Consider the following 26,307-nt stretch of genomic DNA (forward strand, 5'->3'; position numbering starts at 1 on the left):
TGCCAGATCTTCCCAGAGTTTTTCCCAAAGTAGTACACCTAGAAGCTGGATCCCAGAAAAGGTGACCAGGCACTGCAATAGTATCACAAGAGTCAAATTCTTCAGCCATGACTCAAACACCCTTCTCAAGAAGACCTCCCTTCAAGATATGCTATATCTGTGGCAGAGAATTTGGGTCACATTCTATTGCTATACACGAACCTAAGTGCCTGCAGAGGTGGCATATTGAGAACAATCAGCTACCAAAGCACCTCAGACGGCCAGAGCCCCGGAAACCTGAGGTCCTTACTGGTTCTGGTGCCTATACAATTGCAGATGAAAATGAAGCAGCTTATTATAGTGCTCAAGCCCAGCTCGTGCCCTGTAGACACTGTGGCCGAACCTTTTTTCCTGACCGTCTGCCAGTGCATGAAAGGTGCTGCAAAGGAGGTAGCAGAGGTGCAAGGCTACCAAGAGCTGGAACTGGCTCAGCATGTGGTGATCCATCTAAGGCCCATCAGGGAGCAAGCAGGGGTGCACCAGCTCTCTCAGACCAGGTAAACTGCTAAGCCTATGCTGTCTGAAAGGGTGTGGATGCATCTTAATGCTCGGCACTCCAGGGGAGATTGGCTTGCCATCAAATGTAAAATCACTTTTCTTCAGAAGGACATTTTAGCTCCATGTAAATGTGTCTCTGATAAACAGAGAATAAAGGAAATGGAAATACTGGAAAGGGAATAAGGGAAACTACTTATTCCTATTTATTTTGATTTTCCTTTGGAATGGGAGTAGCTGGGTTCTCTGTTGTCCTTTAAGAGCTATATCCCCAAGAAGGACCATTGCTTGATATGGTTCCCTAGAAGATTCTACTGAGCATCTTGGGCAAGGTTTGGATGTCATATGCTTTAGGAGATGTATGTAATTTTATTTAGTTAACGTGAAATGCAATGTTTCATTGTCCTGCAAGCATCCAGCACTTCAAAACATGATTTTCATATTTTACTGTTATTCTTAACCTTGGCATGCAACATGAGTTTACTGAGGACTGCATGTTCAAAGGCAGCAGTTCTGGGTATAACAACAACAAAATAAGACTGCAGATTTTTTTCCACTGAATTTGATTCAGGATCCAAGAATAAAGAAGCTGATTCATATTATCCAAAAGCTACACTGAGTTTTGGAAAATGGGATATTTTTTTCTGTATTTGTTTCTGCACAAGCTGTCTTTTGGCCAAGAGTTTTGTAAGACAGATGTCTAAATTTAGGCCCAGTGTCCAAATCAAATGGTCCTTTTTTTTTTTTTTTTCAAATGTGGGTTGGAATCCTGATTGCCTACATTGTTTTTGAAAATGGGATTTAGCTCTCTTAGTCGCTAAAGGAACGCAATGCTATGCAGAGCATTTCTTAAGATGCTTTTGAAGGCAAAGTATGTAACATGTTAGTTTACTAGCTGCTGAGTAAAATTAAAATAATTACATTACCTTAGCTCACAGGAGACTAAAGACTTCATGAGCGCTTTTTTTATTATGCACTATGAGGCCACTAACTGATATATTTTGGCAAATTAGGGTTCACTCCTCAGGTCTTTTATCAGCAAATTTTGCATAATCCACAAGCAGTTCAAAGTGCTGCACATATGCATTTATAGCTGTAGAAAAAATGGTGCTTTTTACACTACACTGTGCTCTTTCCCAAAGAACTGTTCAAGGAAAGGCATAGGTGTGAAGCAGAAAGTTTATTCTATCACACATAATTCTGTAGATTTAAAAAGAGAGGGTGAGAGCAGTTTTCTATAGTTACGATACCATTAAAAAAAACCAAACCAAACCAAACCAAACCAAACCAAAACAAAACAAAACATAAAAAAGTTTGGAGTGTGGCTTGGCACTGACAGTGACTCTGTAAAAAATGTTACCCTCTTGCACAACAGATCTGCTCCCTTTGTGGATTCACTCACATCTGCTGACTTGTTGAACAACAACATTATTACCACTTTTTACTTCTGTGAGCTCTGCAGAGCCAAAGTTAAATCTGTTCAAATCTGTTCTTCCTTCTGTGTGAACAACAGGTTTCCTTATTTACTTCTAAGCAGTTTCAGTTCAACAGTTGCAGCAGAACTAATGAGACTGTACAGCAGATTGTAATTGACTTTGAGGAACTTTATAATTAACAATGACTTTCAGGAAGGGATGATGGATTTTACCTGTCTGAGGTCTATTACTGCATTATTTTTAGAGCTGTTCTTTAGTTTTAGAGTTATGCATTAAAGGCAGAGGTGGGATGGGAAGATTGAAAGAAATATCCTGTGATCCAAAGGGTTCTTCAAGACTCACAGACAGCTTATAAGTTGTCAAAGGAAATCACTTTCCTGTAGGTTTAAATTCTCTGTCAGAGGATCTTCATTTCCAGTTGAACATTTTGAAAGGTCCACACATTGAAAGGTGTGGAAAAGCACTAAGCTTATGGAATAACTGCAGACTAGTTATGAACAAGGACAAGGTCTGTGTCTCTGCTAAAGTCTTCCTCTTTTTCAGCATGTGGTTTTAATATTGATCACCTTACCAGCTACTTAGCTGCTTATTAATTCTGTTAAAACATAGTGCTTCACTAGTGGTGGAGTGAAATGGCTACTGTTTTCATCCTGGCTGGAAAGCATTTGGGGCAGTCCCTGTCTCATCAAATATTCTTACCGTGACAATGAATTATTTAAGTACTTGCTTAAAGTCCTGATTCAGCAGGACATCAGAGGAAAGCAATAACTGAAAAAACCACCCAGCCCTTGTGTAAGTGTATTTAAGAGATGTAGTGCTACTATCAAATAAATTTATACAATGAAAGATATCCTATATTAAAAAGCTGGATTTTCCTAATTTTCAAAATAAAGTTCTGACTGGTTTAGTGGTACACTGTGTAAAGTGCATTTTGACTTTACAACTGCAAGCACTTCTCCCTGTATGCCTCTGCCTGTGTGCTAAAGGGGAGTTCTCTCCCCTTTAGCAACTGTGGCATCAATTAGGCCAGTATCATTACTGACAAATTCTCAGTTCTGCATTAAATGCCTTTACAGGTGGAGACTGAACAGCCTCTGTAAGATATCTCTTTCAGTACCTGTCCTCGTTCTCAGAATCAATTAATACATTTGAGTTAATCATGTCTGGCTGTTTAAAACAACAGCCTATGCTTAGGACTCTCAAGGGTCACATCAGCTCAGACTATCTGCTTTGGATTCTGCTGTGATACCCCAAACAATGGAAGTGGTGTCTGCAGCTACTGAAACTCAGACTTGCACTAAAACACAGTCTGTGTTCTATTGTTTCATAGACAAAAATATGTGATACATGTAAGTGAGCATCAATAACTTGCTGTGTGTATATGAGTTATGGCAATTTTGACAATAGATAACCCTGATCTTAAAAGCCTATTAGATGGTGCTGCCATCTGCTGTTTTCTTCTTATCTGATTAACTACCTAAAAAGATTTCACTGATCTTTCTTTGCTCAATTGTAATACATTTTAACACAGTGTAACACTTGAAAACTTGTATAGCAAGAACTTTGATGTTGTATTTTGCTCTAGCATAAAGCCATGTAGCATCTTGGTAAAGGGAATATTTCTTCAGGTGCAGTATAATGCTAATGAAGGTGGAAAGTCAATGATGAACACTTTTTGTCTCATTGCAGTGGTTTTGAGCACCTTCCTAGGAGAACACTCACGAACAAATTTGCAAATATAGAAATTTAGATGAGAATGGACAGTGAATGGATGGTTTGAATGAAACTTACTGGGTATTATCATTGGGAATGACTGAGCTTCCTTCCTTTGTACATGAGTGCCATATTCATTGCACTGACTTAGTTTAAAAAGAAAGCACATCAGGAGCAAAATGGGATATTTCATGCTTTCAGTGGAGTAGTATTTCTAATTATATGCTTCAACTTGCAGAATTACCTCGCTGTTCAAAGAACTTTCCTAGACAGGCCTATGATCATAACATGAGTGCTGTTGTGTCTGTTTTGAAGATTCAGTAGGCTGTGAAATGCAGCTTTAGATAGTCATGAGAACCATGTTATACCTTGTCCATGAGCCTTCTGCAAAATGCCTTTTACTTGGCAGAGAGGAATGTGAGGAAAGGGCTGCTTTCATACAATAAAATGTTGCTGCTAAGTGCTTCTACCAGTCTTTTCCTGAGTCTCTAATCCTTGGGTAATTCAAGTCTATGACAAGAGCTCCGTCCTAGAGCAGGATGTCCCCACTCTTCCCATTAAAATACATGGATAATTAAACAAATAAGAAGGGCAGAGGTGTGTGCAGTCCTGGGTGATAAATATTTATGTTGGGGAATTTGGAATTCCGTCTTATTGTGTGTACTTAAGAAGAAATAAAAAGCTTTGTGCAGTATGGAAGGATTTGACCTCATGTAACACCATAACATCAGCCTGGGGCTAGCCTTAAGTAATGTCAGGTCTATTGAAAATACATAGTTGCATAGCCCTCTGAGCTAAATAACTTCATTCATAGTCACGCAGACATACTTAGCAGTCTTGGAGTAAAAAAGAAAATACTGAGACACCAGAGGAAAGCCTAACTACACTGTTAGGTATTTGTAGGTATTTTTATAATAACACATATCCTCAGGAACAGACCTTCCCTACAACCCTTTTTGAAAGTTAAAAACAAAGCAGTGAACAGACAGCTTAGCCACTGGCCTGTGAGTAGTTTGGGTTGGAAAATTGTGGTGTTTCCAAAAATAGTTTAGTTTCAAACTGCAGGCCTCCAGATGTGACATTTGGGATAGGCACACTGAAAATAAAAAGAAATGAAGGGTAAATATCATCAGCTGTTGAAAGTCCAAGTAAAGCTTATCATATCTTGGATTCCACAGTTAAAAAAAGAAAAATCTGTTACCACCAATTTTTAGGCTAATCTCTTTCAGGTTTTAAACATGTGTGGGGAGAAAAATTTTTGTATATAATTGTATGTGTGGTGATGGGTCAATCTCAGTATTTTTCTGGAATAAAAATAATGCTATCCTAAGAGTAACCTGATTCCTTTTAATTAATTTTGCTTTCTCCTATTATTTCTGTACCATTTTTAATTATGGAAATTGCAAAAGACAGCCATTTCTACTTGAAAAGATTTCTGCATTTGTACTAGGATTTATTTTTCCTGTTCTGTTAGTATATGAAGAGTCCCTACAAACTGAATGTAAATCAAGTTGCTCTTTCCTAGTTCACAGCCAATAAGTGACCATTTAAATAAATGGCAGGAACCCAACTAATGAGAACTCATGGGGAAAGTGATTTTATACCTGGCATTTTTTTAAGAAACCATTTCTAAAATATTATAACTGTACCCACAGCAGGCATGCACACTAAAAAGAGTTCTCTGACCTCAGGAGTTTAGATTGTGGTATCCTTATCTAAAACTATCCAGAGCCTAGAAATAAACATATAATGTCTTCAGAAGACTTTGTATCTCGACCCAAAGTCTTACTTCAGACAAGTTATAGCTCACAACTTGAATTAAAGAAGTAGATGAAATTTGAGAATGAAAAGTTATAAGGTGTTTTTAAAACAGCTGTTGCTGTATTCATCTAAAAAATAGATGAAAACAAGAAGGAGGTTGTATTTTTATATATATTAGAAAATATGCTTATATAAAGTACTGTGTTATCAAAGATAGCAAGGAAATTCCATTTGAAAGTCAAGAGGATGAAAGTGTCCTTGGAGAGCCCATCTTTGGATGTTGTATTTCAAGACACTGTGAGAACTTTCCAGATGAAGTCCAACTTTTCTCAGAAAAAAACTACTTTATAGAGTAGTATTACTTTCATATAAGTGAGATTACATGTGTGTTTCAGGAAGGGAATCTTATGCAGATTGTTCACTAATGACATTTTCAGACTGTAACATAAATACAAGAAGAGCTGCCCAGAATTTCATGAACACATTGATGGGCTGACAGAGTCATAAATACGGGAACAGGTTATGCTTTGTCTTACACAGCAGCAGAGGAAAAAATGAAAGTCCCACCACTCTTGTTTGAGTGAGAAAGGTTTCCTGTATTTGGTCTGGCATGGCTGTCTGTGAGGAGGGCAGGGAATAGCTCATCTCTTACTGGTATTCTGCAGTCAGAAGTGTAGGAAACGCTGGCAGTTGTGAGACCCATCTGTGTGCCTCAAAGTTCTTCTCTACAGCATTTTTTTATCCTGCTTCTGGAGCACGGCTGGTACTGACACCACGCCTAGCCCAAGACGAGCCTAAGGACAGCTGAGTCCATAATATGCACTACCACAGTAATTACACATTTTTCAGCCTTACATTATGTATTTGTGAGGTTTGGGGTTGAGGATTTTTTTTCTGCTGTTGTTGAGCTGTTTTCTCTGAGAATAAAAGCAGATCTTCAGTGTGGAAACAATGACTTGCTTAGAGTCCAGTTCTGCCCTTGCTGCAGTCACTGGCAAAGTTCACACCAAGGACTTTCGGGTAAACATCACTTCCTATTTTGCCCCTCATCTTGAAATATCCCGGTCTGGTTTTAATCTTTGAAGGCCAAGAATTCCACCAGCTAACTGATCTGTGGCAAAAGTGGGGTAAAGAAACATAATTAACGCTTGGGATAGCTTCCCTTGCTGTCCAGCTTAAGAGAGATACTAAGGCTCAACACAGCGCTTTGAGGTGTCTTCTGGTGGAAGATGGAGTCTTTCTCTTGCTGTACTGCACATCAAGAGTTCAGCTGATGAAGCTTTTGTTGCTGCTTTGCATTTGACCTCTGCTTGGTAAGTAGAAAATGGCTTCAGCCATTTAAGATGAATTCTGCATTTCAACCTGATGAAGCAGAGGTATTGAAGAACTTGAAAGTATGAAAATAAAAGAGATGAAACTTAACACAGCTAAGTATTGATTAGTCACACACATTAATTTTCAGCCCAGCATCTGTAAAACAAATCTGCCTGTTCCAGGTGCTCAGTAGTGAAGCAATATGTCTTACAAGTCCCAGGACTGATTCCAAACAAAACCAGACTCAGAAACAGTTACACAGATTTCACAGATATAAGATATCTAAATGATTGTTTTTATACAAAGTCATTCTGATTCAAAATTAAAACAAAAAACAATCTTTTTTCTTCTTCACCGCTGTTACTTGCAGGGAAAAGTGATAAGACGGCCACCAACAGCGATTTGCTACATATGTGGCCGTGAGTATGGAACCAAATCTATTAGTATACATGAGCCACAGTGCCTGAAAAAATGGCACCAGGAGAATGACAACCTCCCAAAGCACCTGAGAAGGCCAGAACCCAGGAAGCCTGATGTCAGAACCGTGCAAGGTAAGCCACAGACCAAATTAAGAGAGATGAGTGGGAAGAATTTCAAAAGGTATCTTAAAGCAATAGGTAAACAGTTTGCTTTGTACTTGTTGTAAGTTTACTTACAAGACCTTGTCTTAAGCTTTCCTTCAAAGCATCCATAGAAGTAGTCATTATCTATGGAACACTCTTCTTAGGACATTCCCTTGTATGTGCCCATATATTCTGAATCAAAACACAAATAGATTAGCAGCCTGTTTCACAGCTATTTTTTGACTTCTTTTAACACTGTAGACAGGCATGTCTTAAAATGAGCAAAAACATCCAAGAATAACGTGCAGACATGACACAGAATCATTAAAATAAAATACCCTCAGGCAACATAGGTGTAGATCCTTCAGCCAGATTCTTCTTCTACAATCAACAGCGTGTAGATGTTCTTGATCCCATTTTATTTACAAGTCTGAGAAGCTTTTATTGTGAGACAGTGTAATGTAAACACAGTGGAGAAAAATATATGTAGTACAAAGGAAACCATTTCTTTTTGCCAATTTTGCATGTTTGTGCTGTGGGTTCTGTTTTCTAAGATTGCACTTCTTCAATTCAATGAACACTGATGATCCCCAGCACCCACAGAAATGCCTGTCATATGTATTCCAGGGCTGTACGTTCACAAATTCCTATCCATGCTTTGCCTGGAAGCTGTTCCCAGGACTTCCCTATTTCCACATAAAGTTATTTCACCTTTCCTGCTGGATGCTTTCCCTGGCCCTGCCAGCTGGTCTAAGCTACTTTGGGCCAAGTTTGGACCACTTCCTTACAGGCATTTAATTCACACACAGTTTTTTTTTTTTTTGTATTCCCCACAATTTCCCTCAACTTCCCATAATGTCTGGAAAAGTAGACAAAGTCTCTTACAACTCACTTGTGAAAGAGTCATACACTAGATCAGTTTACAGCAGTACAAAGAAATATGTCCTCAGAAGACATGCAGAAGAGAGCAGGATCACTGAGAACACTAACCAGATGTTCAAAATAATAATCAAAGTTCAAATAATATAAAACCGGAACTTGGTTAACAGATGCCAAGTGGCATAGTTGAATCTGCTGTAAAAGATTTGTTCAAAAGACATCTTCATTGTATTTGCTTTTTTAGATGTTAAGCACTTTTTAATTATTACACATTGTGTGGTAAAACAGATGGAGAAAATGAGAATTCCATGTGAAAGAGGAGGATGCAAAAGGCAAATCAGGTTATTTTGAAATACACTGTTCTTATTTTAAAGGAATGGAAGCAGAAAGACAACCACTCTTTGAGAAAACAATCTAGCAGGAGGCTCCCAGATATGAATCAGAAAGTTGTCTCATATGCTCAATGAGTCATATCAGGCGCCTCACATCTCCTCTGAGGTGCTGTGTGCCCATGGTCCCCCTGGGGATACTGACCTGTTTCCAGCATCTGTCCCTAAATGCCTGCTGATGCAAACCTGAACAGTTCTGTAGCTTGAGCTAAAATTGTTCCCCCTGCAGCTGCCTCATTCTCCTGGCCTTGAGAAAATAATCTCGGTGTTGTTCTTTTACCATAAGGCTTAGTCTTGATCATGTGGTAAATGCTATAACTGACCTTCAGACCACATGCATGTACTGCATGTTTCACAGTTTCTCAGCTCAGGGGGGAGGGATTACCCCTGTTGCTGAATGAAATAGACAATGATCCAAAAAGGCTCAGAAATATTAACTGCTTACATAAAATTTTTATAACTTACATAAATCTTTTTCTGAAAACACAAGTGTCACGGGAAAACAACCACTGCCCTCATTACACAGTGTTTTGTTTGTGGAATGCCTAACACATGCCTGCAAAGAGGAGAAAGTCATCTCTCTTTCTCCTTGTTTTTTTTGTTTTTTTTAATATTCCATAAACTTTCCAAAGTACAGAAAATACACATTCATTTCCTGCAAGCAAAGGGGTATGTGTCTCAGCCAAGAAAAGAAACACTACTTGGTTGCTCTTCTAACAAAAAGAACATTAGGAACAGGCATATTAAGAGATCTAAGGCTTATTGTGGTTATGTGAACCATTGGATATGAATCATATTAAAACTGTATGGGCCTTTAATGAAGAGCCCTATCATGTGCCAATGACAGAAACCATGAAATATTTTTAAAAGCACAAATCCTTTTCTTTTAAAAATTGTCCACTGCTAACGGTTCAAAGAAAAAAAACCAGATTTTAAAATCTTTTCTATATTGTCATACCAAATAAGAAGGGTGAAGCAAATACATCTTCAATTTAAGCCATGTGGATTTTTTCTGCATGCACTTCAAATGAAAATCCTTAAGATCTAAATCCAGGTATTAAGCAACCTGCCTGGCCTTTTTGCAAATCAATTTGAAACAACACTATGTGAAAATCCATTTCAGAAGGAAAGTCCATTTCAAGATAAAAGTAAACAAGATGTTTTTTTTTACCTAAATTAAATCTTAAAAACACATCTGAGTGTTTGAAGAACGCTCCTGAGTTTTCAGAGCAGTCATTCTTCCCACAGTGGAAAATAACTGAGGGTAAGGCTGGATTAGTGTTTAGATGACAATAGATGCATCAGTGCAATGACCCCACAGGAAGTTGTGGCTTAAAAGTATTGTAGGTTTTGTCTGTAAGGCTTTAGGTGTCTCTAAGATTTACACCACTTTCTAGTTACATAGACTCCAACAGGGAGAAAATTGGGCCCTTGTCCAGAGCAATACAAAGAGCATATTCTCAAGTATGATACGGTCCCACCCGTAGCCATGGTCAGATAACACATGCTTGTTAAACAGAGCTTGAAGCAATGCCAAAAAGTGAATTTGTTGATAATAGTATGTATGCAAAGATGTTAATAATTAGCTGAGAATGCAGATCATAACACACAGCATGATGTTTTCTCTGTACTCTCATACAATACAGAATGAATCAGTTTGAAGTTAATTCAACCCCTGGGACAAAAAAAAAAAATACAGTATTTTTATATATTCTTTACTCTTTTGCTTCTTTCTTTTCTTTTTCATTTGCAAAAGCAATATGGTTTGGTTAAACTGAAAGGCTCAGTCAACAGGTATTTCCTGAAAATATTTTCCATAATGAGCTGAATGTGGGTCTCCAGAATGAAAGCTGATACTTTCTTTCTCTAATTTTCCAGCCAAAGGCTTCTATGATCTTGATGCTTTAAATGAGGCTGCCTGGACCAGTGCCCAAGCCCAGCTAGTTCCATGTGATATTTGTAGGCGTACTTTTCTTCCAGACAGATTGATCGTCCACCAGAGGTCCTGTAAACCAAAACCTGCAAAGTGAAGTGGATGTAACACATGCACATACAAATGCATGTCAGCTCACACATACACAGACACACACACATATATCTTAAGCTAAATAAAGTGTGTGTGTGTGTGTGTGTGTGTGTGTGTGTGTGTGTGTGTGTGTGTGTATACATGAATACACACAGATGCACCCGCACCTTTCAGACACATCATGAAAGAAATAAAATTCAGCTGGAGAGACATGGTCACCAAAACTTTATTGTGTAATGATATCATGTGCTCCAAAAGTCTCCAGAGTAAAAATCAGCAAAATTGCTACTAAAGTGTGAAGTCAAATACAGAAAACCAATTCTTTTAAAATTTTGCTTATTCTTTTTCAAAGATTCTCTGGTTAGTGCAAGGACCTTTAGCTGAATTTGACTAATCAGAGAAATCAAGTAGCTCCTTTAACTTTGTTCATTTTTTGCTTTGGTTTTCCAGTTTATTTTGTTTGGAGCTGTCCTGGTTTAGGGCACATTTGGGAGAAAACCTCTAAATGGGGTCCCTTTAGGAAACAGATACAAGCAGTTCTTCTTCTGATTGGTTCAGGGAAGTATTTCTTCAGAGAGAAGTGGAAAAAAACTCTTTATTTAACAGGCAAAGCACTCCCTAGCACAAAAACGAACAATACTAAACATCAAAACCTCTCTTTGCTCCAAAGAGATGACAAATTCAGATTCCAACCCTTCTGTGGGTTGCAGCCCAGCTCACTCAGGCTGTTCTCAGTCCCTCTGGCACTGGGAAATGCCGCAGCCCAGGCCAGGCCTGGTGGGCCACAGATGTGAGCTCCTGGTGCTCTTCTGGGTTTTCAGTCTAGAGCAGGTTTGAACAATTCCAAGAAAAAGAAAAAAAAACCCCACAGTCCAGGGAGCTTCTCTGCCTGAGGTAGCCAAGACTAACCAAGAGCAAAGGAGAGCTCTCTCCTGCTGTCTACTGCAGACAACACAGTCTGTGTGAAGGATGCAGAGGAGCAAGTGCAGTCTCTGATAACAACTCTGCACCTCTTCTGTCCCCCTTCACTCCTGAAACCAGTCTTAAAGCTGCAGAACTCAATATTCAACACCAACAGAACAGACGATTGGGGATACAAGCATCATAAAGTCATTTCAAGACATTTTACTCCTTATATTGTCATGCTACCATATTTAATATATATATATTCTTATTTTATAAACACACATATATATCTATATATATGTATATATATATATGCTCATACACACAGAATATACAGCTATGTACTGACAATGACAGTGACATTAAATAGTAATATTTACATATAGTTCCTACTTAACAAGTAGATTTCCCTGAGGTACACATTGTGTTGTCCTATCTTTCTGTATTATCCACCATGTGCAACCTGGTCTCTGAGCAAAGACAATCCCACAAATGGGTTTATCTGCACTCGAGGCCGAATTGATTCAAATTGTCTTTTCCAACAAACCTCTGACATGCACTACTGGGGCTTTGTTTCTACTATACACAAGGACTCAGATTGGGCAGGGACTGCTCAGTTGATGGAGTCTAGGGTGTTAACTAACCAGATGGCCTTTGCTAGATGCTGCTCTTAATTATTGAAAGGTCCCCCACTCAATGCTTTCAAGGTGGTTTTTAACAGTTTATTGTACCTCTCTATTTTGCCTGCAGCTGGTATATGATAGGGCATATCCCACTCATTACCATGTTCCATAGCTCAGTTGCTTATAAGGCTGTTCTTGAAATGGGTCCCGTTGTCAAATTTGACTCTCTCGTCTGTACCATGCCTCCAGAGGACTTGTTTTTCCAGGCCCAGGATGGTGTTCCGGGCAGTGGCGTGGGGCACAGCGTAGGTCTCCAACCATCCGGTGGTGGCTTCTACCATGGTCAGCACGTAGCGCTTGCCCTGGCGGGTCTGAGGCAGTGTGATATAGTCAATCTGCCAGGCCTCTCCATACTTATATTTGGACCATCGCCCCCCATACCAGAGGGGCTTCACCCGCTTGGCCTGTTTGATGGCAGCGCACGTGTCACAGTCATGAATAACCTGAGAGATGCTGTCCATGGTCAGATCCACCCCTCGGTCTCGTGCCCACTTATAGGTGGCGTCTCTGCCCTGATGGCCTGAGGCATCGTGGGCCCATCGAGCCAGGAACAACTCTCCCTTGTGTTCCCAATCTAAGTCTATCTTTGAGACCTCTGTCTGAGCAGCCTGATCTACCTGCTCGTTGTGCCTGTGTTCTTCATTAGCCCGACTCTTGGGAACATGGGCATCCACATGACGGACTTTCACGGGGAGCTTCTCTACCCGAGTGGCAATGTCTTTCCACTCATCAGCAGCCCAGATTGGTTTTCCTCTACGTTGCCAGTCAGCCTTTTTCCACCTTTCCAGCCAACCCCACAGAGCATTGGCTACCATTCACAAATCAGTGTAGAGGTAGAGCTTTGGCCATTTCTCTCTCTCATCAATGTCCAAGGCCAGCTGAACAGCTTTGAGTTCAGCAAGTTGACTCAATCCACCTTCTCCTTCGGTAGCTTGTGCAACCAGTCGTGTGGGGCTCCATACGGCAGCTTTCCACTTCCGGTTCATCCCCACAATGCGGCAGGAACCGTCGGTGAAAAGGGCGTAGCGTGTTTCATCTGCTGGCAGTCCTTTTTGTCAGTGAGACTGAAGTTTTCACCTTCGGACCAATTAGTACTTATTTCCAAAATCCCAGGGAGATTTTCTAATTTTCTAAATTTTCTAATACGAGTGTGCTGTGTGATGAGGGCAATCTAGTTGCTCCATGTGGTGTCAGTGGCGTGGTTCCTTTAAACCTTCCCTTTAAACATCCACCCCAGCACTGTTAGTTGGGTATTGTTGGATGCTGCTGGGAAAACCAGGGAAAAAGCAGCCTTTGAGACAATGAGTCTTTTCTATTTTGTTTTGCACATATTACCTATATATATGTGTAGTGTTTCTTTAAATAAATCTCTCTTTTCTCTTGCTTCTCCATTATATGAGGAACTATGTTGCATTATCTTTTTCCCGGTCCCATAGCCTTAAAATGTAAAAGTCGGGGTGCCAGGAGGAGTTGTGTTTCCCTGCCAATCAGCTCTGAGGTAGGTTGAACTCCTTCATAGGCAGCCAGGATTTCCTTCTCTGTGGGAGTGTAGTTGGCTTCAGATCCTTTGTAGCTTCTGCTCCAGAATCCCAGGGGTCGGCCTCGGGTCTCACCAGGCACCTTCTGCCAAAGGCTCCAGGACAGACCATGGTTTTCAGCTGCAGAGTAGAGCACATTCTTTACCTCTGGTCCTGTCCTGACTGGGCCAAGGGCCACTGCATGAGCGATCTCCTGTTTGATCTGGGCAAAGGCTTGCTGTTGTTCGGGGCCCCAGTGGAAATCGTTCTTCTTGCGAGTGACCTGGTAGAGAGGACTCACAATCTGGCTGTACTCAGGGATGTGCATTCTCCAAAAGCCGACAGCACCTAGGAAAGCTTGTGTTTCTCTCATGGCTTGACTTGGGTTTGCCAATTTTAATATATTTAATTTCTTTCAGAGATAGGATTTAGGAGCAAAAACAAGGCAGGCTTAAAACTTAAAAGGGTATAAGAAGAAATCTATTACCACAAAAAAAGAAATTCAGGAAAGATTTCTAGATTATTCCCTCCTCCCCCTTCCCTCATCTTCCACATTTCTTAACAGCAACATACAGAGAACACTTCAGTCAGTTATCTACTTAAATAATAATTTCAGTTCACTCTAGAGAGAAAAGTTCCTTTTTTTGGGTTTGGGTTTAGGGGATGTCTTCACTTTCACCTGCATCCGCCCAGATCTGCAAACCATTATTTCCTCCCATCCCCACAGTCTCTCCAGAGCTGTGTTATGGGTTATGTTGCACACTTGGGGTATTACTTCTAAAGGCAAGCTGCTGAAAAACAAAATTTTCTTCATATCTTTTTTCTAATAAATGTCTCTGTCCGTATTTCCAATCCCAAAACAGAGAGCTCCATTTCCCTTCAGGCAAAATATCCTCTTCTCAAGCACTTTAACCTCCCCAAGTATATTTCACAGTTTAAAGAATTTCAGTGTAGTCACAGTCCCCTTATAGCCCACAAAAAAAAAGGTTTTCAGCTACTTATCAGTGGCATCTCTTCAGTCTCTTCCCATCTGGAAACTTAATCTTCATTTCGCTGACTTAAGTAGACTCTATGCTTTATTCTTTTCATTCTGGGGAGCTCAGGAGATCTAGTGTCTCATCCAGGCATTAAAAGGGTTAAAATTGCATCCAGAAAGTGAAGGAGCTGGGCCAAGCCTTGCTAGAAAAAATGTGGCTGCAAGGACCACATGGGAAAAGCTGGACTTCTCTTTGCCGCGTGGTCAGTTGAGGACCTCTTCTCTCAGAACGGGGGGAAAGGAGAGGGCTTGAGTGGCTCCCCCATCCCCTGCTCGGCCATGCCATATGGAGAGAAAAGCCAGGCCGAGCAGGGCCGAGCCAGCGCTAAGCTAAGGCCAAGCCAAGCCAAGGACAAGGCCAAGCCGAGCAGAGCCAGAGCTGAGCTGAGCCCGGAGCTGGGCCAAGCCCAAAGCCCCTCCAGGTGAAAGCAAACTGAGGCCTGCACTCTGATGCCAAAGGAATAGAGAAGAATGCATTTGCAATGTCAATGGTGGCATACCACCTTGCTGCCTTGGACTCCAGCTCGTACTGGAGTTCCAGCATGTCCGGCACGGCAGCGCTCAGCGGTGGAGTCACTTCATTCAATGCCCGATAGTCCACAGTCAGTCTCCATTCTCCATCAGATTTCTGCACAGGCCAGATAGGACTGTTGAAGGGTGAGTGGCTCTTGCTGACCACCCCTTGGCTCTCTAGATCACGGATCATTTTGTGGATGGGGATCACAGCATCTCGATTTGTCCGGTACTGCCGGCGGTGCACGGTCATGGTGGCAATTGGCACCTGTTGTTCAGTCACTTTCAGGAGTCCTACTGCAGAGGGGTTTTCTGACAGTCCAGGCAAGGTGTTCAACTGCTTAATGCTCTCTGTCTCTACAGCAGCTATTCCAAAAGCCCACCTGAACCCCTTTGGGTCTTTGTAGTAGCCGTTCCTGAGGAAGTCTATGCCTAGAATGCACGGTGCCCCTGGGCCAGTTACAATTGGATGTTTCTGCCATCCCTTCCCTGTCAGGCTAATCTCAGCTTCCAGCAAAGTGAATTCCTGTGATCCCCCCGTCACCCCAACAATGGAAACAGGTACCTTCCCCACATGTTCTGATGGTATCAGGGTGCATTGTGAACCAGTATCAACTAATACTTTATGTTTCTGTGGCTTTGACATGCCAGGCCATCGCACCCACACTATCCAATAGATCCTGTCATCCCATGCCTCTCCCTGGCTAGAGGCAGGGCCCCTCTAGCCCTGGTTATTATTTCTTTCCTGGGCATACATAGTGGAGGTTCCTTCCAGGGGATCTGACAGAACATCCTCCTTGCTGTAATACCCTGCACCTTGCTTGTGGGAGGTTGAGGCTACCTTCATTTTAGTGCGGCTCCCTCGGTTAGCATTTCCCTCCCTGAGCTGACACACCCATGCTGCCAGGACAGAAGTGAGTTTCCCATCCCATTTTCCCATCTCTTCCCCATGGTCTCGCAGGAAGAACCACAGTTCAGCTCATGAGGTGTACCCTCTCTCTCTAGCTGGGGGGCGTGGAGATCTAAATTTGGAGCCTGTGACTCGTACTGGTGCCACACTGATCTTCATCTCCTCCCTCATCTCCCTCACCTCACCTCTCAACCTCTCATTCCCTTTACTGCCTCTTGCAGGTCCTTGACCTTGGCAGAGACATTAGCCTGCAGTAGGCCATTCATCATGCTCTCAAAATTTCTGAGTTTGTTGGCAACAGAACACACTGTCTCTGGATGGTTATCAGCATTAATCATTGCTATGTAGGTGGTATATTGAGATGGACCCAAGGTTGCCAGATTCCATAACATCTGCCCTGTGCACCTGACCTTGTCAGGGTCATTGTCATGCTGTCCATCCCTGCCAAAGAGTACCTCTAATACTGCTGTCTCTCTCAGCTGCTGGATCCCTTCCTCAAGGGTCTGCCAGCGCATCCTACGGTGGTGCTCCTGCATTCTTTCTCTGTGTACAAACTTCTCTCTCACGCTCATTAAAAGCCGGTCCCAGAGGGAAAGGAGGCCTTGCTCCCTGACAAATACCTGATCCCCACCTGAATCCTGGGCCAAGGACCCCAAATTCCTGGCCTCAGTTCCATCCAGTTGAACACCTGTTCCCGTAAGGTCCCAGACCCGGAGTAACCAAGTTGTGAAAGGCTCACGGCCCCGCCGAGCAATGTCTTTACGCAGGTTACGGAGACTATCGTATGAGAGGGACTCGGTGACAATCTCAACCTCTGGCTCCCTTGCTGGTTGTGAGGACCCTCCTTGCTGATCCCCATTATCTAAGTGCCTCGTTTTAATCTTAGATTTCCCAGTTTCCACAGGAGCAACTGCTGCTGGCTGTGGCTGCTCCTGTGATCCAGCTGGAACCTGGACAGATGCAACCTTCATGGCTCCCATTGCAGCACCATCCAACTCTCCCTCTTCAGGGCAGGGGAAGGGTTTCTCACCAGCTGGAGAAAAAGGCTCCTTCAACATCTGGCCCATGTCCCGCATCTCCCGCCGTAGTTCCTTTCTGCAGTGGGCTGTGGGGCAGCATGCCTAGTCTCTGGGGCAGTGTCCGGCTCTAGGGCAGCATCTCTAGTCTCTGAGGTAAGGTCAGGCTCTAGGGCAGCACCTCTATTTCCTGGGGTAGGTATCAGGGTTGTTATCCAAGCCAATATTCCCTTGTCTCTGAATGCTAAGTAGAACAGGCCTATCAGCAACACTAGCCACTGTATGGTATCATGAACATTTAAAGCAGATCTGAACTCCTTGAAAACTGGTGGGGTAGCCTCAAAAAACTGGGTGATGCGTTGGGAGATTTCCCTTGCATTCACTTCCTCACGGTAAGTACCATTATTGAAGTAACCCCGTGAAGAAACACGCAGTTAGAGTACAATAGCTCTGGATCCATGTGGCCACTTTTCAGAAAAAATTAAAAGAACATGAATTCCTGACATAATCAATCCACCAAACGAATCAGATAATAGCTACAGTAATTTCGGTGAGGGGACCCATGTTCAAATAAGGACTTGCAAATGGAGCCCAAGCCAGGTTAAGCTGGACAACATGTTGCCTCTCAAGAGCTGTTATTCCTGTCTTAACTTGCCTCTCAATGGCCTCTGCCCCATGTCTGGGTTGCCAAAATCTGTACTGCTGCCAATAAAGGCAGAAGCTCCTCTTTGAAATAGAGAATTTAAGTAATCTCCCTCCTGAGTATTGTAATTGTTTGAACCAGGGACTCTAAGGCAGAGATAAGGGGGTAGGAATAACAGTTCTTTACTAATATATCTAAATGGACAAAGAGAAACAACAGCAGCTAGCAAAATTAACAAAAAACCCAGTTCCAGTCCTTCCTTTCAGCCGCAGACACTGTGCCTGCGCTCGGTCCCGGTGGTGAAGGCGGGGTAGGGCCCGCACAGCCGCAGAGGCGGCAGACGGGAGCGGAGGTGGAGGGAGGCAGCAGCAGCCGCGCTGTGTCTCCGGTGGGAGCGGGCTGCAGGGACAGCTCCCCGCTCACCGTCTGAGTCCTGGTGGTCAGCTGTGCCCTCAGAGGTAGGAGGCTGGAACGGGAGAGATGCAGATCAGTATTCCAGAAGAGTGAGAGAGAGAGCCTGGCTTCCCCCCGCCTCGCAGCATGTGGGCTGGAGATTGCAGTCCTTGCCCTCAGTCCTCGCCGCTGAGAGAGCAGCCCCCTTGGGAAGCCTTTGTCTACCCCTTTGTCCAGAGTCCTGAAAACAGCCTGAGCGTAAGCTGGCAGGCTCCCTTAGCATGATAATGGGAAAAATTCTTTAAACTGGAACAGTAAGAGGACGAAACCCAACCTCCAACCTACACATATCGTAAGAAGTTAAGGAAGTATGGGTAGAGGATTATGTTGAGGTTCCTTGACCAATTCACCATGTCTTGGGAAATAAATCACACTGTTGACTCGTGACTCTTTTGTTCTGTTTGTGCTGCAAATCTGCTGTAGTTGCAAACTGTATTGCATTCACTTTGCTCCTTCTTTTCCAGAACTGTGACTTTTTTTTTTCAAGACAAAGTCTGTATTTGATTTTTTGTATGCTTTATGGAAGAACATTGCAAAACTATATTCTTGATCCCTCTGGTTCATAAGCATGACAATAAACACACTAATCATTAAAAATGGAATTGTCCAGCAGATATTGGAACAGGTTGCCCAGGGAAGTAGCCGACTCACCATCCCTGGAAGTGTTTAAAAAATGTGTGGATGTGGCACTTGATGTGATTTAGTGGGGAACACACTGCTAGCTTGATGGTTGGATTCAATAATCTTTTCCTGCATTAACAATCCTGCTTTTTCTTGCTCCTTCATTCAGTGAGTTTACCAGTTGCTCTTTGACCATGCAATAACCTGCTTGTTTGGATGGTGGATCTGCATGTGCTCTGAAACCCCTTCCCTTCAATTAATTGACCAGAAGTGCAGGCAACATGATGCAAGAGTGGAGCATAGAGTAGATGTAGAAAAATACCTACTGATGTTAGGGACAGGATATTCAGCAGGAATATTATGTATCAAAAAAGGCAACAAATTTTTCAGATGGTGAAACTTTCAGTCCTTTAAGGCTGTTAAATATCACAATAAATTCATGATCAAAGGTTGGGTTTAACCATTTGCTTCACTCCACAGTGTATCAATCAAGATGGGTTTAACATTTCATCTCTGAAAGACATTAGGATTATTGAAGTCTGCAACAATGTAATTATATATTTCTTTATTTTGACATCTTTGTTTGAAATGGTATCAAATGCTACAGCCAAATGAAGCAATGACAAAGGATACGAACAAGATTTATTTTTCAAATACAAACTTCAAATACACTTGCAAGGAGTGCCACGTAGCACAGACCTGTGAGAATGAAGGATTCTAATGGGCTCACCTTCTCATGCAAAAGAAATCGCATGATTAGAGTGCTTGTGAAACTAAAAGTTCTAGCTAGTCCTTCATGAGTAAAATCTTCACATTGCCTTCCTTTATTGCAGTTCCTACAGCACAGCTTAGGGAAGTGGTTCCATCCTTTTAAAAGGGCACTGCCCCTAATTACCAGCAGAAGAGTCTGAGTGAAACAACACAATAAATGCATTTGTACTCAGAGGAATCATCAATGCAGCTGTGGGTCAACTCTCAAGTTCCTCCTATTGTTGCTTAGTGTTGCACTTATTTGTTGCTTGGGGGGAGAGGCGAGGAAAGGAGCAGGAAAGGCCTTTGCAGGCTTTTACAAAGATGTTTGTTTCAGCCACGCGTGCATCATCCAGGGTTCGGGGAACAAAGGCCAAGGGGCTTGTGGGGGCTTCAGGTTTTGTCATGGGATGAGCAGGCAGGGAAATCCTTAGGGACCAACTGCCAAGGGACAGGGGGTGTTCACAGGTGGGGTTAGGGTGAAAAGGCAACAGGGGAACAGAGTGGGAGTGACCGAAAGGCTGAGCCATAGGGAGAGGGCACGGAGTTCACCCAGAGAACAGAACAGGGATTGCATTCCCTAGCTGGGAACACCTTTCTGGGTCAGCTTATACTAATTATGCATTATCATTTAAAGTTTATAACAAATCTCAGTTTAGATCTAACTGATGGCCATGTGCGGGGGTGCAGAGCGACTCGTGGAGGAACAGCGAGGGGATCAGCCAGCCAATCAATGTGATTGATAAAGCATAATCCAACTTTATTGAGAACATTAGACGGTTTTTTAGCCCAACATAGCATAAATCAGCATTATTCATAATAGTACAATCCTATTGGGTTTTACTATGTACGCCGTCTTTTATTATTGGTTATTGCAAGTGTGAGATAATCACCCCTACTGAATTTCTAGCCAAAAAGCATAGGTGCTATTCCGCTGCTCCTACTTCCCTTATTCTTATACTTATTGCTATATAGTATCCGTCCCAGGGTTATACCTCACTTGCTATGTGCTTCCCTGGAAGTTAAGGCCTTGATTGAGCAATGGGCATATGTATTACTTATTGACTAACTCTGCAAATTATGCTAGCTGCATTGCTTTTGCAAAAGTCTCTTAAAAGCAAACACTGCTGCTCAGCAAAATCTGCTTAAGAGCAAGGCCTAGCTGCTACTTAGCAGGAGCTGCTCTCCTGCAACAAGGCCTCAGCCGAGCCATATCCACAGTTGTCTCCATGGCTTTCTAACCAATTCTCAACAGCCATGGTAGATCAAGAGTATATTCAGAAGAATCCCTTGTCAAATGATTTACTAAATGATGTGCAGCTCTTTTTCTCTCTGTAATGTGACAGATGTTTCTCTTCATTGCTTCCTCTGCATCAATGTTCTTGGCAAGCAGATGGTATTCAAATCATAGAGTCATTGACTCATTAAGGTTTGAAAAGACCTCTAAGATCATCAAATCACACCATCAACCTAGTACTATGGTTACTCTAAGTATGATATCCAAACTTTCTTCTACATTTTATGAGACTGTGTTGTGTTTATGAGGCCAGAAATGTGTAATCTATCACCATCTGTCTAAGCGAGGTGGCACAGAGAATCTGTTAATGGGCCATCTTTAAAACCAGGTGGGGAAAACAACTTCATCCTTTCCATAAGCCATCCACCCTCCAGGGAGATATCATCTGCTGCTCAGCCATTAATCCTACTGTAGGACTGATAAAATTACATCTTCCCACTGGGACATGCTCCAGTCAGGGGGAGGAGACAAGCCTTTCCTACCTAGAGAAAAACTGACATTTTGGACAGCAAGTTACCTTTTTTCTACTGGATTCCATAGGAAAGCCGGCATTATCCACATCATCCCTGCACCTTCAGAGGAAAACTGCACTTTCTACAGGAGCACTGCTTCAGCTGAACCACATCTGCCACTGCAGGAGGACTGCAGCCACCATTTGATCGGACTGATACCAACACCCTGACTGACTGATGGGGTATCAGGTTGTATTCTGACTCTCTCAGTGTTTTTGGGATTGTTCTTTGTAATCCTTTATTTCTATGTTAATTTTTCTAGTAAAGAACTGTTATTCCTAATTCCCCTATTTTTGCCTGAGAGCTCCCTAATTTGTAAATTATAATAATCTGGGGGAAGACGATTTACATTCTGCATTTCACAGAGAAGCTTCTGCCTTTTTGGGCAGACACGTGTCCTTCAAAGCAGGACAGGAGCCCCCAGTCTGCCCCCTTTTGGCATGGCGGCCGGTGCGGATGCCCGGTGGAGCAGGTGTTGGGTTCGGGGTGCTGCTGCTCCTGTGCTGGCTCTGGTGCTGTTTGTGCGGCGCCCAGAGCCGCCGGGGCGGCAGCGACTGGGCAGCCCTGCTGGAGGAGACGTGGCCGCCCTCCCCAGGGAGGCAGAAGCTCTGCGGGCCCAGAGCTCTGTGTCAGGGGGGCCTCGGTCTCAGCTCCGTGCCCTGGGCAGCCGTGGGGGCCCGGGCTGGCTGCCAGCTCTGCCTCTGCCCAGCGCCCTGGCAGCCCCCGGTGACCGTGCCCTGGCAGGGCCCCTTGGCCTCCTTGTCCCCAGGCCGGCCTCGGCCCCTCGGGGGTGTCCCCACCCTCCTGCCGAGGCCCGGCCTCCAGGCCTCCAGCCAGGCACGGCAGGCTCTCTGGCAAGCGCCAGAGCAGCCAGGTGGCAGGAACAAGGCGGCTGCCTGAGGGCTGCTTATGGCCCCTGGCACACAATGCCTCAGGGCTTCCCACCAGCCCTCAGCCATCCAGCCGGCAGCACTCGGGCAGGGGGACACGGATGGCGCTTCCCGGCCGGGAGAGGCCTTGTGGCCATCTGCAGGCACCGGTCTGGCAGGGATCCGCGCAGCTCCGGCCCCTGCCCAGCCGCTCGGCCGGCAGCGTTACGGCTTCAGCACAACCAAAGGCCAAGGGGCTTCTGCCTGACAGGAATGTTACCTTTGTCTGTACAAACACGCTGTAGATCTGCTGCTAGATCAGGTTAGCACCAAGAGATAAAAGAAATAGTGGGAGGGATTCCACTAATTGATGAATAGGAAAGAGATTTACCTTTACAAACCTCCGGTGTTTGTGGATTAATTTTGCTTGCATGGCCATCTTCCACTTGCTCAGCACGAGGACCCATTTTCCCCTCTTCCCCTGTATGTTAAAAACAGGGCCGGGAGGCAATTTCTCCTTTTTAAAGGCCTTTATTAGAAGCCGTGGGAGGGGAACTCGTGGGGCTGCGCACGCCGCCGCTGCTCCCGCCGGACGCCGCTGAGGAGGAGCCCCAAGGTGATCCTGGAGCCGGAGCTGCAGAGTCTGGGGTTCCGTCCTCACGGGCGTTCCCAGAAACTCGACTTGGCTCGTGTGGTCTAGGGTGTCCCTTTGCTGCAGCGCTCTTCAGGTGACAGTGAGACGACTGTGCCAGGATGGAGGTTCTCTGCAGTAGCTAACTGTTTTGCTGACTTAATGGTGCCTTTTGTGGATCTATATTTGCTGGCGGCTTACGGCTTTTGGGTGCTCTCATCGTCATTCACACTTCCACCTTGGAACTGGCCATGATGGGAGCTTATCGATTTGCTTAATCTTGGCTGGGGTTGGCAGCTTGAGGAGCAGGCGGGGAGCAGCAGCGACATTGCCAGGAGGGGGTGGGGAAATGGGGATACAGGGGTCATAGGGAAATGGGGATACAGGGGTCGCGGGGAAGGGTTCAACTCATAAACTAAAACTGGGGAGTACAACATTCGACTGGACTAACATTTAACTGGAACAAACGGTAAGTAACTATTGTAACACTTTTAATTCTGAACGTGGTTTTTAAATGACACTGACAGAGGCTTTCTTTGGGTCTATCCTTTTCACTGTGGAACTGTGGCCCCAGCTGGCAGAGAGCCTCTCCACTCAGTTCTCCTCAGCGTTCCAGCACCACAGCCGGACACAGCACCACTGAGAAACCCGTTTCCTGCACGCCCCGCGGAACTGATGCAGCAGCTCCCCAAAGATGCAGCCCGAATGTTTCTCTGCTGCCCGCAGCAGAATGGCTGTTTCCAGAGCCTGGCATCTGATGGCGGGGCTGATGTCCTCCGCCTTCTCTTCAAGGGCTGCAAGAGAGAGGAACAGAGCCACGGTCAGATCCCGCATTTGTGGGAATCAAGGAGACCCCCATGCCGGGAGCATCCCATCCCAGGCGGTTCTGGCCATGGCATGGAGGGAGCAGGGAGCAAGGGGATCAGCCCGAAGCTAGGGGACACTACTGCCCCACGTGGCCCTGAAATCTCTGTGGCTGCTCTGGCCACGGCAGCCCTGGTCCGCACAGGGAGCAGAGCCCTCGGCAGCCGGGACAGGGATTGCCGCTGCCCCCGGCAGGCGGGGCCGACAGCCCGCTGCCCTGACTCACCCTGACAGACGCGCCGCAGCTCTCGCTTGTGCCCCCTGAGGTGCAGCCCGGCCATCCCTGGGAACACACAGAGCCTGTCACGGCCCGAGCAGCGCAGCTCCCTGCCCGCGGCGCTGCCGGCCCTGCGGCCACACGGCCTCGTGCCCCCAGCAGGGCTCAGCCCGGGCCCTGCCGCACGCTGCCGCCCAAGGGCCCGGCTGCGGGAGGGCGGCAGCAGCCCCGAGGGCAGCCGGGGCTCCGCGGCGCCGGGCCCTGATGGCAGAAGCTGCCGGGGCAGCAGCCGGGGCTGGGGCCGAGCTGCGCCGGCCCGGGACGGCGAGGGGAGGGAGCCCGGGCTCGTGGCTCACCGATGAAGCTGATGGCCGCCTGTCGCAGGGACTCCTGCGGGCTGTCCAGGTACCGCAGCGCCTGCCGCAGGTGCTCGGGCGCTCGGCTCCTGTCCTCTGCCAGCTGCGGAGAGCAGAGGGAAGGTGCGGTCGGTGCAGGCTCAGCCCCTTGGCCGCGCGCTCCGTGCGGCCAGCACCGGCCTGCCCTGCCCGCAGAGCCCGGAGAGGCCGGCGTTTCCGGGCCGTCCTTACCACGCCAAAAGTCCAGGTCTGCTCCAGCTGCAGCACCTCTAGGAGGTCCTTCCTCTGCAGGAGCGTGGCTGAGGAATGCAGCGTGGCCCGGGAGACCTGGAGAGCAGCACATATGCGGAGGTGGCACCACAGCCCAGGGCACTGGAGCCACGTCCCTGCAGCACGGCCAGGAGGAGGCTGCAGCCCGTGAGGTGCCAGAGCAGGAGGCAGCCGAGCCTCCGGCCAGGGGGCTGCCGGCAGCCGCCGAGTCCTCACCTTAGCCACGCGCTGGTTCTCGTCGTGGCAGTGGAAGGAGAGCGGGAGCAGGCTCCTGCGCACCTGTTTCTTCAGGGCCCCTTGTATCATCTCGGATGAAAAATCTATCATGTCTCGGAAGACGAACATTGAGCTCAACTGCACCTCGCTATCATCCTGTAGGAAAGGAAGATAAAAAGCCCTAGTGGTGGGCTGCTTCACCCCCACCTGGCACAGGCCTGAAAATGCACAGGGCACAAAGTGTGCGGGCAGCCGCCAGTGGCCGTGGCTGGAGGCAGCGAGCCTTACGCTGTCAAAGAGTGGCAGGAGCATGTCAGCCAGCTGCAGGGCGAGGGGGGTTTCTATCTTGGTGCCGTTGTAGGGGAAGATACAGCCGAGGAGAACGATGCTCATGTTAACCACGTCCCTGTCCTTTTCCCCCAGGAGCTCCACGAGCCTTGCGTGCAGGCCCCACATGCGTATGGCCTGCGTGGAACACAAGCGTGTCAAACGCCCCCCTGGTGCCGCAGGGCCCAGAAGCCAAAGGCCTGTGCCAAAGCACTCGGGCGGCTGCAGGGGGAGGCAGGACAGCTGGGAGCAGCTGCCTCAGCTCCCGAAGCCCAGGCAAGCCCAAGCCACCGCGTTCCCCAGCCCCACGCCGGCAGCACGGCTGCAGCCGCTGCCGCCTTCTCACCATGGAGATGTTCTTGCCCAGCACCACGAGGCCTCTGAGCGCCAGGCGCTGCCTCTCCCTGCACTCGCTCTGCAGGTTCATTGACAAGATGCCCAGGAGGCGCTCGTGCCATTCATTCCAGGCCAGGCGCTCGAGGATCTGAAAGGCACAGGGGCGCTGCCAGGAGAGCCGGCCGGCAGGAGCCCAGAACCGCGCGGGGCTGGGCCCAGGCAGCAGCACAGGGCGCGGGCAGCGTCCCAGGCAGCTGCGGCTGGGAGAGGGCAGAGAGCTGGCACACAGCTCAGCCAGGCTGCGCTGGCCTTGAGCTCACCTCAACAAGGAACGCCATGGTGGCCAAATCCCAGTATGGCATGTCTTTGTCGAGCAGCCCGAGCATGTGGAAGGCGATCTTGGAACACAAGGTTATGCACGCGTGGGGCATTTCACTGTCAGGAGAAAACGGGAAACAGAAACCTGAGCCAGCAAGGGCAAACCTCTCCCCGCACTGACTCTCAGAGGCCTGCTCGTTCCCCAACCACCCTGCAAAGGAACCCGGGCCCTCTGAGAGGCTCTGCTCTTGGGCTCCTTCCTCTGCCAGCCGTTTCCAGCCTCCTTGGCTGTTCCTTGGTGACAAAGCCCGCTGGCCCACAACCACGGGGACTGTGCGGGGCACCCCTGGCAGAGGGAACAAATGCCGGGGGCAGCTGAGGAGAAGGGGATCTCACCTGGCCAGCACACCTACAGCACAGTGGTGGGTGTC

At 45.9% G+C, this 26,307-nt stretch overlaps 1 protein-coding gene and 1 long non-coding RNA gene across 2 annotated transcripts in view; both read left to right on the forward strand.

Moving 5' to 3' along the window:
- Positions 1–26,307, forward strand: part of LOC306815017 — a 42,710-nt gene that overhangs the window by 316 nt on the left and 16,087 nt on the right. The window lies entirely within an intron of this gene.
- On the forward strand, positions 6–10,731 carry ZNF475 (zinc finger protein 475). The gene is made up of 3 exons (XM_079331589.1): positions 6–536; positions 7,129–7,309; positions 10,468–10,731. Exons 1-3 carry the CDS (start codon positions 108–110, stop codon positions 10,617–10,619), a joined length of 762 nt encoding a protein of 253 aa, XP_079187715.1. The 5' UTR covers positions 6–107; the 3' UTR covers positions 10,620–10,731.

Source organism: Erithacus rubecula, assembly GCF_903797595.1.
Source record: "Erithacus rubecula genome assembly, contig: SUPER_Z_unloc_5, whole genome shotgun sequence".
NCBI classification, from domain to species: Eukaryota; Metazoa; Chordata; class Aves; order Passeriformes; family Muscicapidae; genus Erithacus; species Erithacus rubecula.

Bases quoted from the DNA above. Each gene is read 5' to 3' on its own strand.
- ZNF475 (XM_079331589.1), top strand. From the start codon at position 108: ATGACTCAAACACCCTTCTCAAGAAGACCTCCCTTCAAGATATGCTAT. The intron at 537-7,128 runs GTAAACTGCTAA...TGTTACTTGCAG, and splicing joins CACCAGCTCTCTCAGACCAG to GGAAAAGTGATAAGACGGCC. The intron at 7,310-10,467 runs GTAAGCCACAGA...CTAATTTTCCAG, and splicing joins TGATGTCAGAACCGTGCAAG to CCAAAGGCTTCTATGATCTT.